This window comes from Mobula hypostoma, chromosome 9 (genome assembly GCF_963921235.1).
Source record: "Mobula hypostoma chromosome 9, sMobHyp1.1, whole genome shotgun sequence".
Lineage (NCBI taxonomy): Eukaryota > Metazoa > Chordata > Chondrichthyes > Myliobatiformes > Myliobatidae > Mobula > Mobula hypostoma.
Window position 1 is genome coordinate 59,244,060 of NC_086105.1, and position 16,114 is coordinate 59,260,173.

The following is a 16,114-nucleotide window of genomic DNA, read 5'->3' on the forward strand; positions in this document are numbered from 1 at the left end:
ATGCTCTTTGTTTCTCACACCACTCTCTAGACTCTCAAGATTCTGCAAGCTCTAGGGATTATTGTGCATGAAAGCTGCAAGGAGATCAGCAGTTTCTGAGATATTCAAACCACCACATCTGCAACCACACAACCAAAGGTACTTGGGTCACATTTCTTCCCCATTCTGATGATCACATTTCTTCCCCATTTAATTGAACCTCTTGACCTTGTCTGCATACTTTTATGCATTGAGTTGCTGCCACATGATTGGCTGACTAGATATTTACATTAATGAGCAGGTGTACAGGGGTACCTAATAAAGTGGCTACTGAGTGTAATTAGCAAGTCAGCTATATCTTTTCTCCTCTTTCTTATAAAGGGCTGTTAAAAGAAAAGCTGAAGAACAGAGGAGTCCGCACTATGACTGGACTGGGAAAGTACCTTCGGCAACGGGATTCCAGTGGGAGTGGAGATATGGCCAAAGCAGAACTGAAACAGGCTCTGAAGGAATTCCATTTAGAACTTCCTAATGAGGTCAGCACCAATAGCAATGCACATTTTTATAGAATGCTTTAAGGTGGGTAAAACAACGCTTTACAGGAATGCAAACTAACAAAATCTGGTATTAGGCTTTATCTATGATGACCAAAGATGTGTGTGGGTGATTGGGAGAGAGGAACGTGATTTGTTTTGCTGTTGGTGTTTTATTATTTGTTATATTCTATGTTCTGCTGACCATTGTCGGCACGCAATATTGGCACTGGAATGTGTGGCAACACTTGTGGGCTGCCCCCAGCACATCCTTGGGTGCGTTGGTTGTTAACACAAATGATGCATTTCACTGTATGTTTCAATGTACACGTCATAAATTTGAATCAAAGTGTGGTCAAAGTTCAACTTTAATTGTCAATCAGCCTTGCATGAGAAACCATAATTACAGTCAAACGAAACAGCATTACTCCAGGGCCAAGGTGCAAAATACAATACCAACAGTCATACACAGCACGTGGCAAAAGTGGCATATATAAGAGAGCAGTAAAATATAGTCACACAAAATATATAGTTCAAATCCTTGAGTCCATGCATGTTGCACGTTCTCCATTCAAATATATCTTGTCTTTTGCCAAGCAAACACTGACTCCAACATGTATGCAGCAGCACACTGTCTCTGGCACTGCTGTGGAGCACACCAACACCAACACCCTCCCCTGGGTGGCTGCAAACAGGTGACACTATGATTGAGGCCTAGTCATTGCTCTGACCGAGGCCACACAGCTTCCCAGCTGCTCGCCAAAAAATCAGTGAATCGGACTTGCATCATTCCACATTAACAATGTCCAACAGGGTCTTAAGACCAGAAGTAGGCCATTCGGCCCATTGAGTCTGCACCACCATTTAATCATTCAATCCAATTGTTCCAGTCATCCCCACTCACCTGCCTTCTCCCCATACCCTTTGATGCCCTGGCTAATCAAGAACCTATCTATCTCTGCCTTAAACGCACCCAATGACTGGGGAAATAACATACACATATGGGAGATAACTTTGCCATATCTAATCTGTTCAGGCCTTTTAACATTTGGAATGTTTCTATGAGATCCCCCCTCATTCTCCTTCACAAGAAAAGGGGTCAAGATGTTCGCTTGCTGTTGCAGTACCTTATATACTTAATGTCCAGTAGGGGCTTGGGATCGTAAAAAATATATTTAAAAAAGGCAATAACACCTTTGGTTGACCCCATAGAAGCCATGGTGTCCGAGCTGGTGTGGGACCTAAGGCTTCTGTACTTCTTGCCCAGTGGCAGCAGCAAGAAGAGAGCATGATCTGGATGGTGGGGGTCTTGATGATGGATGCTATTTTCTTGTGGCAGCGCTCCTTGTAGATGTGTTCAATGGTGGGAGGGCGTTTCCTGTGAACCACCACTTTTTGTAGGGTTCTCTGTTCTAGGACTGGTGTTTCCATACCAAGCCATGATGTAACCAGTCAGCGATACCCTCCACTGTGCAACTGTAGAAGTTTGTCAAACTTTTAGATGACATGCCAAATCCGTACAAGCTTTTAAGAAAGTAGAGGCGCTGTCGTGCTTTCTTTGTATTGGCACTTACAGTATGTGCTGGTCCCAGGACATAGACTGGAAGCCAGTGGCACTGGGCGAGGGATATGGTGTGAGTCAAGGGGCTAATGGTAGATCTTCAAAAGATATGCAGATAGGTGTAAAATCCAAGGAGATTAAAAGGTTGCCTGAGGTATATTAGATTAATTTACTTTCAAACCCACCAGGGTGCAATGAAATTCCTTGCTCACGGGGTAAACAGTGTGCATGGTCATAAAGAACACAATTGGATGGATCAGTGAGTACGAGGCAGTGGAATGATGCAAAGATAGTAGTTACAGGTCCAATGACCTGGGTTCAATTCGACTGCTCTCTGTAAAGAGTTTTTATGTTCTCCCCACGACTGTGTGGGTTTCCTCTGGACGATTCCGTTTTCCTTTTCTCCATCATCCCGAAGATGTATGGGTTAGTAGGTTAGTTGGTCACATGGGTGTAACTGGGTGGCACGAACTTGTTGGGTCTGCAGGACCCGTTACTGTGCTGTATCTCTAAGTTACGTTAAATTAGTGCAAGAAGGTGTGCTAAAGTGGCAATAACGGGATAACTGAGAGAGGTAGAATTGATAGTCTGAGAAAATGGCAGCACCACCGGGAAGGGGATGTGAAAGAGGTGACTGGATCACAAGTATGGTTGCAATAGGGAGGAAGCTAAAGATGTGTGGGGTTTTAGGTCAATTACACACAGGAAATTACACCTTTGTGCAACTGAGATATAAAATCTAGAGGATGGGGTGGGGGGGGCAAGTTTAGACAGAATCCATGGTTTGCACAATGAACTGGGCTGAGTTCACAACTGTCTGCAGTTTCTGACGGTCTTGGGCAGAGCAGTTGCCATGCCAACTGCGATGCATCCGGAGAGGGTGCTTTCCATGTAACACACTACACCTGCTATTTCTTTCTTATTTTGAAACAAATGTTAAAAATTTCTCAAATATAGATTGGTTGCTAATCAGTTAAACAAAGTTTTTCATAAAATTCTCTTGTATTTCTTTTCTCCTCCAAATGTCTGCAGAAAATGGGCAGCATGGTAGCGTAACACAATGACATCGAGGGCAACGCATGTTCAATTCCGCAGCTGTCTGTTAGGGGTTTGTACGTTTTGTCCATGACCACATGGCTACAAGTTAGTACAGCAATTGGCTATATGATGCAATTGGGTGGCATAGGCTCATTGGACTGGAAGGGCCTAATACCTTGTTGTATCTCTAAATAAAAAATAAATAAAATGAATCTCAGGGTAGTATATGGTGAGATATACATACTTCGATATTAAGTTACTTCGAATTTTGAAAATAAATTATCTTTTGACAGTCACTGAAGAACATTAAACTTATTACTTCACTGCAGCTTGAAAAAGATGTTCAAATTAAATTTTTAAATAGCCACTAAATTTGATGTTTCTTTTTTTAGGATTTTGAGTCTATTTGGCTTTTACTGGACCAGGACTGTGAGGGTAAAGTAGATTATAACCTGTTTATCCAAGCCACCATTGGAGAAATGAATGAGTTTCGAAAGGCATTTGTAAGAAAAGTAAGAGTGATTCCATTCTGGTTCATGTTTCTAGTACTTTAGAAGTGAAAATTTAAAAAATACTGGAAATCTGAAATCGTAACAGAAGTTACAGGTGACCCCTGTACTACAGAGGTGGGGTTGTGTTCCTATAAAATCCTGAGTTACAATTATCTGTGATGCAAAGCCACAACATCTGTACATGTGTCAAGAAATGTGAGTTAAAAAAATTGACACTGCAGTTCTGTGAAAGTGAATTTTTATTCCATATCTCGGATGTTTTGGCAGTGATTTGTCAATTCTGAAGGATGAATTTCTGTAACCCATATAATATACAACAACCATATAACAATTACAGCACGGAAACAGGCCATCTCGGCCCTTCTAGTCTGTGCCGAACTCTTACTCTCACCTAGTCCTACTGACCTGCACTCAGCCCATAACCCTCCATTCCTTTCCTGTCCATATAGCTATCCAATTTGACCTGAACTACAATCTTGCTGCGTTTGCTTGTACTGGAAACACTCAGCAGGTCAAGCAGCGTCTGTGGAAAGAGGAACAGCTAATGATTCAGGCATGTGAACCTTCTTCAGAACTGGGAAAGATTCAAATTATTACTTGGCTCTAAGACTAAAGTGGTGCTTAATCTGTATTGTCTCTTCAAAACTAGCAGGTTACCTAGTAGTGAGGAGCTTCATTGCTATTCCTGGTTAGGTTGTACTCTATGCTAGACATCTGAGATACCTAAGCATAACAAACAAACTGATGGATGAACTCAGGTCAGGCAGCATCTATGGAGGGGAATAAAAAGAATCAGATTCAGATTTATTATCACTGAATAATAATGTCATAAAATTTGTTGTTTTGCAACAATACATTAAAAATTACTGTAAGTTACAAAAAGAAATATGAAAAATAAATAAGTAGTTCAAAAAGAGAGCAAAAGGTGAGTAGTGTTCAAGGGTTCGTGGTTTATTCAGAAATCTGATGGGAGGAAGCTGTTCCTAAAATGTCTTCATCTTCTGTACCTTCTTCCTGATGGTAGTAATGAGAAGAGGGCATGTGCTGAATGGTGAGGTTTCTTAAAGATGGATGCTGCTTTCTTGAGACATCACCTTCTGAAGATGTGCTCAGTGCTGGGGAGGCTAGTACCCGCGAGGCAGTTGGCCGAATCTACAACCCCTGCACCTTTATCCAATCCTGTGCATCAGAGCCTCCATAAAGGCAGTGATGCAACCAGTCACAGTGCTCTCCATGGTATTGATGAAGGGTTTTGTCACAGAGCGTCGACTGATTATTCCCCTCCACAGATGCTGTCTGACCTGCTGAGTTCCTCCAGAATTTTGCCTGTGTTGCTCAAGATTTCTATCTTCTGCAGAATCTCTTGTGTATATGAGGTACTTGCGTTGATATTGTTCTTATACAAACTGTGAAAGTGACATGAGGGGACTCATTAATGTGTGACTGCATCTTCTCTGTTACTTCAGTTATATCACTGTTTCTCTTCACAGGCTTACATGAAGCTTGATCCTAATAAGACTGGCAGCATCTCTGTGAATGATATTAGCAAGTTCTATAACCCAAAGAAACACCCCAAAGTTTTATCAGGTAATGATGAAGTCTGCTCACAATCATCATTCACTGCCACTTGGAGAAGCTGACTCAGTCAAAGTCAGGTTTATTATAACTAACATATGTCATGAAATTTATTGCTTTGTGGTAGCAGTACAGTGCAAGACATAAAAAAGTTGCTATAAGTTGCAATAAATAAACAAACAGATACATAGTGCAAAAGAGGAATAGCAGGATCAGGTTTATCATTACTGACAAAGATCATGAAATTTGTTTTGTGGCAGCAGTATTGTGCAAAACATAAAGATTACTATAATTTACAATAATAAATAGTGCAAAGAGTCATGAGACCATAAGACATCGGAGCAGAATTAGGCCATTCAGCCCATTGCGTCTGCTCTGCCATTCCATCATGGCTGATCCTGGATCCCATTCACCCCCAAACATCTGCCGCCTTGTTATATCTTTTGATGCCCTGACTGATCAGGAAACTATCAACTTCTGCCATAAATATACCCACGGACTTGGCCTCCATCACAGTCTGTGGCAGAGCATTCCACAGATTCACCATTCTCTGGTTAAAAAAAATTCCTCCTTACCTCTGCTCTGAAAGGTCGCCCCTCAGATTTGAGGCTGTGCCCTCTAGGTCTGGATACCCAACCATAAGGTAACATCCTCTCCACATCCACCCTCTCTAGACCTTTCAACATTCATTAGATTTCAATGAGATTTCCCCGCATTCTTCTAAATTCCAGTGAGTATAGGCCCAAAGCTACCAAATGTTTCTCATATGTTAACCCCTTCATTACTGGAATCATCCTCATGAGCTTCCTCTCGATTCTTTCCAATGGCATCACATCCTTTCTGAGATATGGGGCCCAAAACTGTTGACAATACAGTACTTCAAGTGTGGCCTGACTAGTGTCTTCCACAGTGAGAATGATGCAAAGTATCTGTTAAGTTCATCTGCTATTTTTTTGTCTCTCATTACAACCTCACCAGCATCATTCTCCAGTGGTTCAATATCAACTCTCACCCCCCTTTTACTCTTTATATAACTGGAAAAACCTTTAGTATTCTGCTTTATATTACTGGCTTGTTTGCCCTCATATTTAATCTTTTCCCTTCTTATAGCTTTTTTAGTTGCCTTCTGTTGGATTTTAAAGTTTCCCAATCATCTAACTTCCTAACCGCTTTTGCTACCTTATGTGCCCTTTCATGGCTTTGTCAGCCACAGTTGCCTACCCTTGCTTTTGAGAACGACTTCTGTGGGACATATGTGTTCCGCTCCCAATCAGGTTTTCGATCACTAAGTGCTGTGAAATTTATTGTTTTGGGGCAGCAGAATTACTATAAGTTCCAATAAGAAATTCTGAATATATTAAAAATAAGTAGTGTAAAAATAAGGCAAAATAGTGAAGCTATGTTCATGGACTGTTTAGAAATCTGATGGTAGAGAGGCAAAAGCTGTTCCTAAAGCTCAATAATAGTGACCACAGAGTGATCCAGCACTGCAATGAGCTCTTTAGGCCAGTGACTGGCACTGACCATCAATGCTCATTTACATAGGCCTTCACTAATCATGTCTGAGTTTTCTCATACTCCCAGTAATTAACTCCCATTTGGGGAAGGGGTTGGATGTGAATTTACGGCAGCCAGTTAACCTACCAACCCACACATCCTTGGAATGTGTGGAACAGATGTATGGAATGGCTCAGTGGAAAGCATCAGATTCACAAAGAGAATGAGGAGACTCCACACAGACAGCGACAGAGGTCAGGATTGAACCTGGGAGACTGGGGCTGTGAGGCAGCGACTTTACTGGCTATGGAACTCTTGTCAGCCCATGTACGCCATCTTCAAAATCCTTCCCTGAGAGTTTTTGTTAATTTTGGGTCAGGTACAGTATCACAAAATACCATGTAACTGTAGCGAAGTGAGTGAGTTTTGTTGTGTTGCATGGAACATTTCATGTGAACTGATTACTCTTTGCTAATGCTTTGCTATCTTTAACAGCATCACAGTGCGACTTCCTCATCAAATGGTACCCTGCAATGTCTGAATCTATGATTCAAAGCTGAAGATTTAAAATCATGTGGTCATAGGAAGAGTGTACATACTCCTTACAGACAGTGGCAGGAATTGAGATCGGGTCTTTGGCACTGTAATAGAGTTAAGCTAACCACTAAGCTATCATCCCACCCTTAACTGTGTGCAGATCCTAGCCTTCTATGTTTGAAAACTTCTCTTCACAGAGTGCAAAGGAATTAAAGCGGGTCAGGGAGATTGATAGGAATGTAGGATCAATCAGCGGGTAGAGGGATGAGGTGAGAGGTTGGCTGACAGGTTACAGATGTTACAGGATTCTGATTTGAGGGGTGGTGGGGGTAATCAACAATTGGAGATCTTGGTGGTCATGGAGACATTGGTACATCTACTGTGATGAAGTGCTTTGAAAGGTTGGTCATGGCCAGAATCAACTCCTGCCTAAGCAAGGACCTGGACATGCTGCAGTTCACCTATCGCCACAACAGGGCTACAGCATTTGCAGTCTCACTGGTTCTCCACTCGGCCTTGGATCACCTGGACAACAGCATTACATACATTAGGCTGCTGTTAATAGATTACAGCTCAGCATTCAACACAGTCATACCTTTGGTACTAATCAATAAGCTTCAAAACATGGACTCCTGTACCTCCCTCTGCAACTGGATCCTTCCCTCCCTCACTGGGTACAGAAATAACACCTTCTGCTCAATGACAATCAACACTGATGCAGCTCAAGGATGCATGCTCAGCCACTGCTCTATTGTCTCTACATCCATGATTGTCTGGCGAGCACAGCGCAAACACAGTCTACAAATTTGCTAATGACACAACTATTGCTGGCAGAATTTCAGATGGTGATGAGGTGGCGTACAGGAGTGAGGAAGATCAGCTGGTTGAGTGGTGATGTAACAACAACCTTGCACTCAATGTCAGTAAGACCAAGGGATTGATTGTGGACTTTAGGAAGGGAAAGTTGAAGGAACACACACCATCCTCATTGAGACATCAGCACTGGAAAGAGTGACCAATTTCAAGTTCCTAGGTATCTATCTCAGAAGATCTATTTTGGACCTAATACATTGATGCAATTATGAAGATGGCAAGCCAGTGGCTATATTTCATTAGGAGTTTGAGGAGATTTAGTACGTCAGCGAAGATTCTATAGCAAATTTCTAGGAGTACTGTGGAGAGCATTCTACCTAGTTGCATCAGTACCTTGTATGCAGGGACCTCTGCACTGGATTGGAGAAAGCTGCAGAGGGTTGTAATCTCAGCCAGCTCTATCATGGGCACTAGCCACCCCACCTTTGAGGACATCTTCAAAAGGCAATAGGTCAAGAAGGTGGCATCTATCATTAAGGACCCTCACCACCCAGGACATACCTTCTTCTCATAGCTACCATCCGAGAGGAGGTACAGGATGTACCATTCAAGATACCTTCAAATTCTTCATAGTGCATAACTTGTTGAAGTAGTGAAATGGTTTTATTTTTATTCCTGGGTGTTTCTGGCATCTCCTGCCCTGAATAATTGAAACCGCAGTGAGCAAAATGGTTTGGAATTGTCTTGCTGCTTATTTCTCACCAACTATCAGTGACAAAAACCACTGCTTTTTGATCAAAAACACATGCAACCGATGCTATTTAAAAACTGTTCACTTGAAGCACAGTGTAGCCTCTAGCAGCCACACAAATGTGTGTGACTGACGCTAGTTAGAACCTGTTCAGCAACAGTCTCCTGCCCCAATTAAAGAGCATAGTTTCCCAAATAAACAATGGAAGTTCTGGCAATTTTCTCAGTTAGTTTTCATTCTTTAAGAGTTGTCCCAAAGAAGAGGCTGATTAACCAATAGCCCAATTAACTAGAATCCACTATATTTTTATGTATTACACTGTACTGCTGCTGCAAAACAAATTTCATGACATACTGTATGTTGGAGAAAATAAAACTTTATACTTTATACTTTATTGTCACCAAACAATTGATACTAGAACGTACAATCATCACAGCGATATTTGATTCTGCGCTTCCCGCTCCCTGGATTACAAATTGATAGTAAATATTAAAAATTCAAATTATAAATTATAAATAAAAATAGAAAAATGGAAAGTAAGGTAGTGCCACAAACCTGGAGGCAGGTCTGGATATTTGGAGGGTATGGCCCAGATCTGGGTCAGGATCCGTTCAGCAGTCTTATCACAGTTGGAAAGAAGCTGTTCCCAAATCTGGCCGTACGAGTCTTCAAACTCCTGAGCCTTCTCCTGGATGGAAGAGGGACGAAAAGTGTGTTGGCTGGGTGGGTCGTGTCCTTGATTATCCTGGCAGCACTGCTCCGACAGTGTGCAGTGTAAAGTGAGTCCAAGGACGGAAGCTGATTCTGATTCTGGTATGAAATACAGTTTCTGGAGAGTAATTCCTGCAAGACAGCTCATCCCACTAGATCTTGTGCTGTTTTACAATTGTTGTCGACATGTTGTTATTGGGACCTGGATGACGGGGTGCCAGAGGAACTTTTCATTTCTCTGTGGAGCGTATCATGGTGCCGTTGCTGAGGGATAGGGAAAGGATAGGTGACAGCTCAGTATCAGTGGATACCTGTAGGGGTTGAATCTGCCGTAGCTCACCCACGGTTTGTACACCCTCCTGCACATCTGGCACTGTTGAAGTCAATAAAACAGAGCAAAGGCACAGCTGGGCAGTATGTAAAGCATCATCTCACTCAGAGTTTAGTGTTGCCTGCTGTTAAAATCACAGAGTTATGCAGCACAGAAACGGGCCATTCAGCCCAACTCGTCCATGGCAACCAACTTGCCTACCTGAGCTAGTCCTATTTTCCAGCGTTTTGTCAAGATTCCTCTAACCTTTCCCATCCATGAACCTGCCAAAATGCCTTTTAAATGTAATTGTACCCTCCTCTACGGTCTTCACTGCAGACATCTTCAAAATATCCACTTCTGTGAAAGATTTTAAAGATTGAAGATTAACTTTATTTGTCACATGTAAATTGAGATATTGAAACATGCAGAGTAATGCATTGTTTGTGTCAGCGAGCAATACAGTACAAGAATGTGCTGGGGGCAGACTGCAAGTGTCACCACGTTTCTGATGTCAATATGGGAAGCCCACAGCTTACTAACCCGTATATCTTTGGAATGTGTTGCCCATGCCTCTGAAGTAAAGTAAGAGTGATTCCATTCTGGTTCATGTTTCTAGTACTTTAGTGAGTAAAGTCCTCCCCACCACTGAGCACATCTATAAGGAGCACTGTCACAAGAAAGCAACATCCATCACCATCCAGACCATGTGCTCTTCTTGCTGCTACTTTCGGGAAGAAGGTCCAGGAGCCTTGGGTCCCACACCACGATGGTCAAGAAGAGTTATGTCTTCAACCACCGGGTTCCTGAACCGGCGTGGATAACTTCACTCACCACAATGTTGAACTGATCACTGAACACAACCTATGGACTCCCTTTCAAGGACTCTACAACTCATGTTCTCAGTATTATTTATTTATTTTTTTGTATTTGTACTGATTGTCTTCTTTCTCATGTTAGTTGCACACGTGTCTTTGTGTGTAGTTTTCCAGTGATTTGGTTGTATTTCTTTGTTTTACTATGAACACTTACAGGAAAATAAATCTCAAGTAATATTTGGTGACAAAGATTCAAAATACATTTATTATTAAATTGTGTATGCAGTACACAACCCTGAGATTCATCCACCCGCAGGCAGCCATGAAACAAAGAAACAGCATGGAACCCGTCCAAAGAAGACACCCAACACCAACACGCAAAAAAATGAACAAATAGTGCAAATGGCAAAAAGCCAGCGAGTAACATCTAAATATAAAAGCATCTTGGAGTGTTCAGTTTAATCCATTCAGTTCAGTTTAGCACTGTGACATTCATTAACCACAGGCCACAGATCAACTTGCACAAACAGCAAAAAGAGAGAAACCAGAAACCAGAAACCAGAAACACGAAACACAAACTGCTGAACCCTCCAAAACGATTCCAAAACTGCAGACCAACACGACCAATGGCAACATCCTGCAGACAGCTCACGTATATGTAATTTGATTGTAAATTTACTTTGAATTTTGAAATATCTGCTCTTGTTTTTCTTCAGCAAGACTTGCTGAATATTAACAGCAGTTTCTGGTTTTATTGGATTTCTAGTGCCTGCTGTTTTTATTTAATTTTCACTCAGAGATTTCCACCTGTAACCTCAGTCTGTGACAACTTGCTGGACTGATGTTGTTCTCCTTACTGTTCTGCTACAGGGGAATCTTCAGAGCTGCAGGTCCGCTCAGCATTCCTGGACACCCTGCAGGAGTACTGCGCCAGCCCGAATGAAGTGACCTACTGTGAATTTGAATCCTATTACGAGGGTCTCAGCCTTGGAATTGTGAACGACGAAGATTTTGCCAACATCTTGGGAAACTGCTGGGGAGTCTGAGATTTGGAGAACAAACTGGGCAAAGTCAGAAGGATCTTTATGTCTATGCACGTTCCAAATCGATGTGCCATTAATTAATGGGTGAAAGCTAAATGCAACACAGAACCCTGTAGTATCAATGCAGAATGTTCCAGCTTCTCAGTCGGGCAGAGTTTAGTTCTACTAATTCTTAAAGATATTTAATTTTTTAAGGTGATATTTTTAGACCATAAGACCATAACACATAGGAGCAGAATTAGGCTATCAAATCTGCTCTGCCATGGCCGATTTATTATTCCTTTCAACCCCATTCTCCTGCCTTCTCCCCATAACTTTTGACACTTAACTAATTTAGAATCCTGACGAAGGGTCTCGGCCTGAAACGTCGACTGTACCTCTTCCTAGAGATGCTGCTTGGCCTGCTGCGTTCACCAGCAACTTTGATGTGTGTTGCTTGAATTTCCAGCATCTGCAGAATTCCTGTTGTTTAAGAATCTATCAACCCCCACTTTAAATATACCCAATGCCTTGGCCTCCACAGTTGTCTGTGGCAGTGATTTCCCCAGATTCTCCACGGTTCAGCTAAAGAAATGCCTCTTCATCTCTGTCCTAAATGGAATCCCTCTATTCTGAGACTGTGTCTTCTGAACCTAGTCTCCCTAAATATAGGGAACATGTCCACTCTATCTAGACCTTTCAATATTCGATAGGTTTCAATGAGATCCCACCTTGTTCTTCTAAACTCCCTCAAACTCAAAATATTTGAGGGTCATTAAATATTTTATGGCGCTAAATGGGATAGGAACTTCTACCAGGAAGAAAGTCCTTCAGATTTTATGTCCATTGATTAATTTGTATATATAGAATTCAGATGAACCTTCTTGTACTTTTGCTTATCAAATGAGCACCAGTAATATTGCATTTTCCCGCCCCACTTCTATCGTCTGAAGTTTTACTCGTTCACCAGCTGATTTTCAGCGTTTCAGTATTTATTGTTCCAAGCACTTATAAGACTATTCAGCCCATTGAGTATGCCCTTACTAATTGATAGCCTATCAACCTTTGCTTTAAATATACCCAATGGCTTGGCTTTCACAGCTATGTCAGGAAAGCAAGTAAATTACTTCTTAGAAGTCCTTATACCATAAATTTAAAGTATTTAAGATTCTGGAAATTGAATATGTTAATCCTGGTCAATGCAGACAAACCTCCCCACCTCTCTCCACATTATATTCTTTGTTTCACATCTTCTCCTCCTCTTTATCCAACCTTGACACCACAGTCATTCTCACCACTCTGGGAAGGGAGTTTCTTTCTGAATTCAGTATTTTATTGATGCCCACTAGCTGTATTCTTTCAACTTGTCTTCTATTTAATTGTGTAGTGGTGGTGTATATATAATATTGCATACTACAGCTCTATGTCACAAGCTCTACAACATGAAGTATACACGGGATAAGTTATGATTTCACAAACATTGTTACCGTTAAGTTAAATACACTAATTTCTATGTAACCTGTTGTGTGAATGAAGGACAGAATTTCTTGCAATGCCTTTGGGATGGACATGCGAGGGAATTTGAATGAGTTATAAAGGCTTATAAATAATCGAAATATGGAAGCGTACTTTCAAATGCATTTTTTCATTAACGACCAACACAGTCCAAGGATGTGCTGGGGGCAGAGTACTCCCACAATTTACTAACCCTGACCATAATGTTGTTATGTTATTAACCATAATGAGATTGCTGGGGCCTTGACTAGTATCTTCAGGTCCCCTCTAGGCATAGGTGGAGTCCTGGAGGACTGGCATGTGACTAATGTTGTACCTCTATTTAAGAAAGGAACAAGGGAAAATCCTGGGAAATATAGACCGGTGAGTCTCATGTCAGATGTAGGGAAATTGCTGGAGAACTTTCTTAGGGACTCCTGGATTTCAGTGCTTTGAAAGGGATAGAGAGGGAGGAAAAAGGGGAGGAGGGGTGGCATTACTGGTCAGGGATACTATTACAGCTACAGAAAGGGTGGGTAATGTAGCAGGATCCTCTTTTGAGTCAATATGGGTGGAAGTCAGGAACAGGAAGGGAGCAGTTACTCTACTGGGGGTATTCTATACGCCCCCTGGTATCAGCAGAGATACAGAGGAGCAGATTGGGAGGCAGATTTTGGAAAGGTGCAAAAATAACAGGGTTGTTATCATGGGTGACTTTAACTTCCCTAATATTGATTAGCACCTGATTAGTTCCAAGGGTTTAGATGGGGCAGAATTTGTTAAGTGTGTCCAGGATGGATTCCTGTCACAGTATGTGGACAGGCCGTCCAGGGGGAATGCCATACTAGATCTAGTACTAGGTAATGAACCGGGTCAGGTCACAGATCTCTCAGTGGGTGAGCATCTGGGGGACAGTGACCACCGCTCCCTGGCCTTTATAAAAGGATAGAATCAAAGAGGACAGGAAAATTTTTAATTGGGGAAAGGTAAATTATGAGGCTATAAGGCTAGAACTTGCGGGTGTGAATTGGGATGATGTTTTTGCAGGGAAATGTACTATGGACATGTGGTTGATGTTTAGAGATCTCTTGCGGGATGTTAGGGATAAATTTGTCCCGGTGAGGAAGATAAAGAATGGTAGGGTGAAGGAACCATGGGTGACAAGTGAGGTGGAAAATCTAGTCAGGAGGAAGAAGGCAGCATACATGAGGTTTAGGAAGCAAGGATCAGATGGGTCTATTGAGGAATATAGGGAAGCAAGAAAGGAGCTTAAGAAGGGGCTGAGAAGAGCAAGAAGGGGGCATGAGAAGGCCTTGGCGAGTAGGGTAAAGGAAAACCCCAAGGCATTCTTCAATTATGTGAAGAAAAAAAGGATGACAGGAGTGAAGGTAGGACCGATTAGAGATAAAGGTGGGAAGATGTGCCTGGAGGCTGTGGAAGTGAGCGAGGTCCTCAATGAATACTTCTGTTCGGTATTCACCAATGAGAGGGAACTTGATGCTGGTGAGGACAATATGAGTGAGGTTGATGTTCTGGAGCATGTTGATATTAAGGCAGAGATGTTGGAGTTGTTAAAATACATTAGGATGGGTAAGTCCCCGGGGCCTGACGGAATATTCCCCAGGCTGCTCCACGAGGCGAGAGAAGAGATTGCTGAACCTCTGGCTAGGATCTTTATGTCCTCGTTGTCCACGGGAATGGCACCGGAGGATTGGAGGGAGGCGAATGTTGTTCCTTTGTTCAAAAAAGGTAGTAGGGATAGTCCGGGTAACTATAGACCAGTGAGCCTTACGTCTGTGGTGGGAAAGCTGTTGGAAAAGATTCTTAGAGATAGGATCTCTGGGCATTTAGAGAATCATGGTCTGATCAGGGACAGTCAGCATGGCTTTGTGAAGGGCAGATCGTGTCTAACAAGCCTGATAGAGTTCTTTGAGGAGGTGACCAGGCATATAGATGAGGGTAGTGCAGTGGATGTGATCTATATGGATTTTAGTAAGGCATTTGATAAGGTTCCACACGGTAGGCTTATTCAGAAAGTTAGAAGGCATGGGATCCAGGGAAGTTTGGCCAGGTGGCTTCAGAATTGGCTTGCCTGCAGAAGGCAGAGGGTGGTGGTGGAGGGAGTACATTCAGATTGGAGGATTGTGACTAGTGGTGTCCCACAAGGATCTGTTCTGGGACCTCTACTTTTTGTGATTTTTATTAACGACCTGGATGTGGGGGTAGAAGGGTGGGTTGGCAAGTTTGCAGACGACACAAAGGTTGGTGGTGTTGTAGATAGTGTAGAGGATTGTCAAAGATTGCAGAGAGACATTGATAGGATGCAGAAGTGGGCTGAGAAGTGGCAGATGGAGTTCAACCCGGAGAAGTGTGAGGTGGTACACTTTGGAAGGACAAACTCCAAGGCAGAGTACAAAGTAAATGGCAGGATACTTGGTAGTGTGGAGGAGCAGAGGGATCTCGGGGTACATATCCACAGATCCCTGAAAGTTGCCTCACAGGTGGATAGGGTAGTTAAGAAAGCTTATGGGGTGTTAGCTTTCATAAGTCAAGGGATAGAGTTTAAGAGTTGCTATGTAATGATGCAGCTCTATAAAACTCTGGTTAGGCCACACTTGGAGTATTGTGTCCTGTTCTGGTCACCTCACTATAGGAAGGATGTGGAAGCATTGGAAAGGGTACAGAGGAGATTTACCAGGATGCTGCCTGGTTTAGAAAGTATGCATTATGATCAGAGATTAAGGGAGCTAGGGCTTTACTCTTTGGAGAGAAGGAGGATGAGAGGAGACATGATAGAGGTGTACAAGATAATAAGAGGAATTGATAGAGTGGATAGCCAGTGCCTCTTCCCCAGGGCACCACTGCTCAATACAAGAGGACATGGCTTTAAGGTAAGGGGTGGGAAGTTCAAGGGGGATATTAGAGGAAGGTTTTTTACTCAGAGAGTGGTTGGTGCATGGAAT

General features: G+C 42.4%; 1 protein-coding gene across 3 annotated transcripts in view; it reads left to right on the forward strand.

The window, feature by feature from the left end:
- The window catches only part of caps2 (calcyphosine 2), a 60,410-nt gene extending 46,703 nt beyond the window's left edge, over positions 1-13,707 (forward strand). For 2 of the 3 annotated variants that reach the window (XM_063058363.1, XM_063058365.1), the window contains exons 15-18: positions 361-515; positions 3,504-3,623; positions 5,114-5,210; positions 11,506-13,705. In XM_063058363.1, the coding sequence (XP_062914433.1) occupies positions 361-515; positions 3,504-3,623; positions 5,114-5,210; positions 11,506-11,681 (548 nt within the window). In that variant the 3' untranslated portion in view covers positions 11,682-13,705. Of the gene's footprint in view, positions 1-360; positions 516-3,503; positions 3,624-5,113; positions 5,211-11,505 lie in introns of all 3 variants that reach the window. The other variant, XM_063058366.1, reaches the window with a different exon arrangement.
- Positions 13,708-16,114: the final 2,407 nt, after the last annotated feature.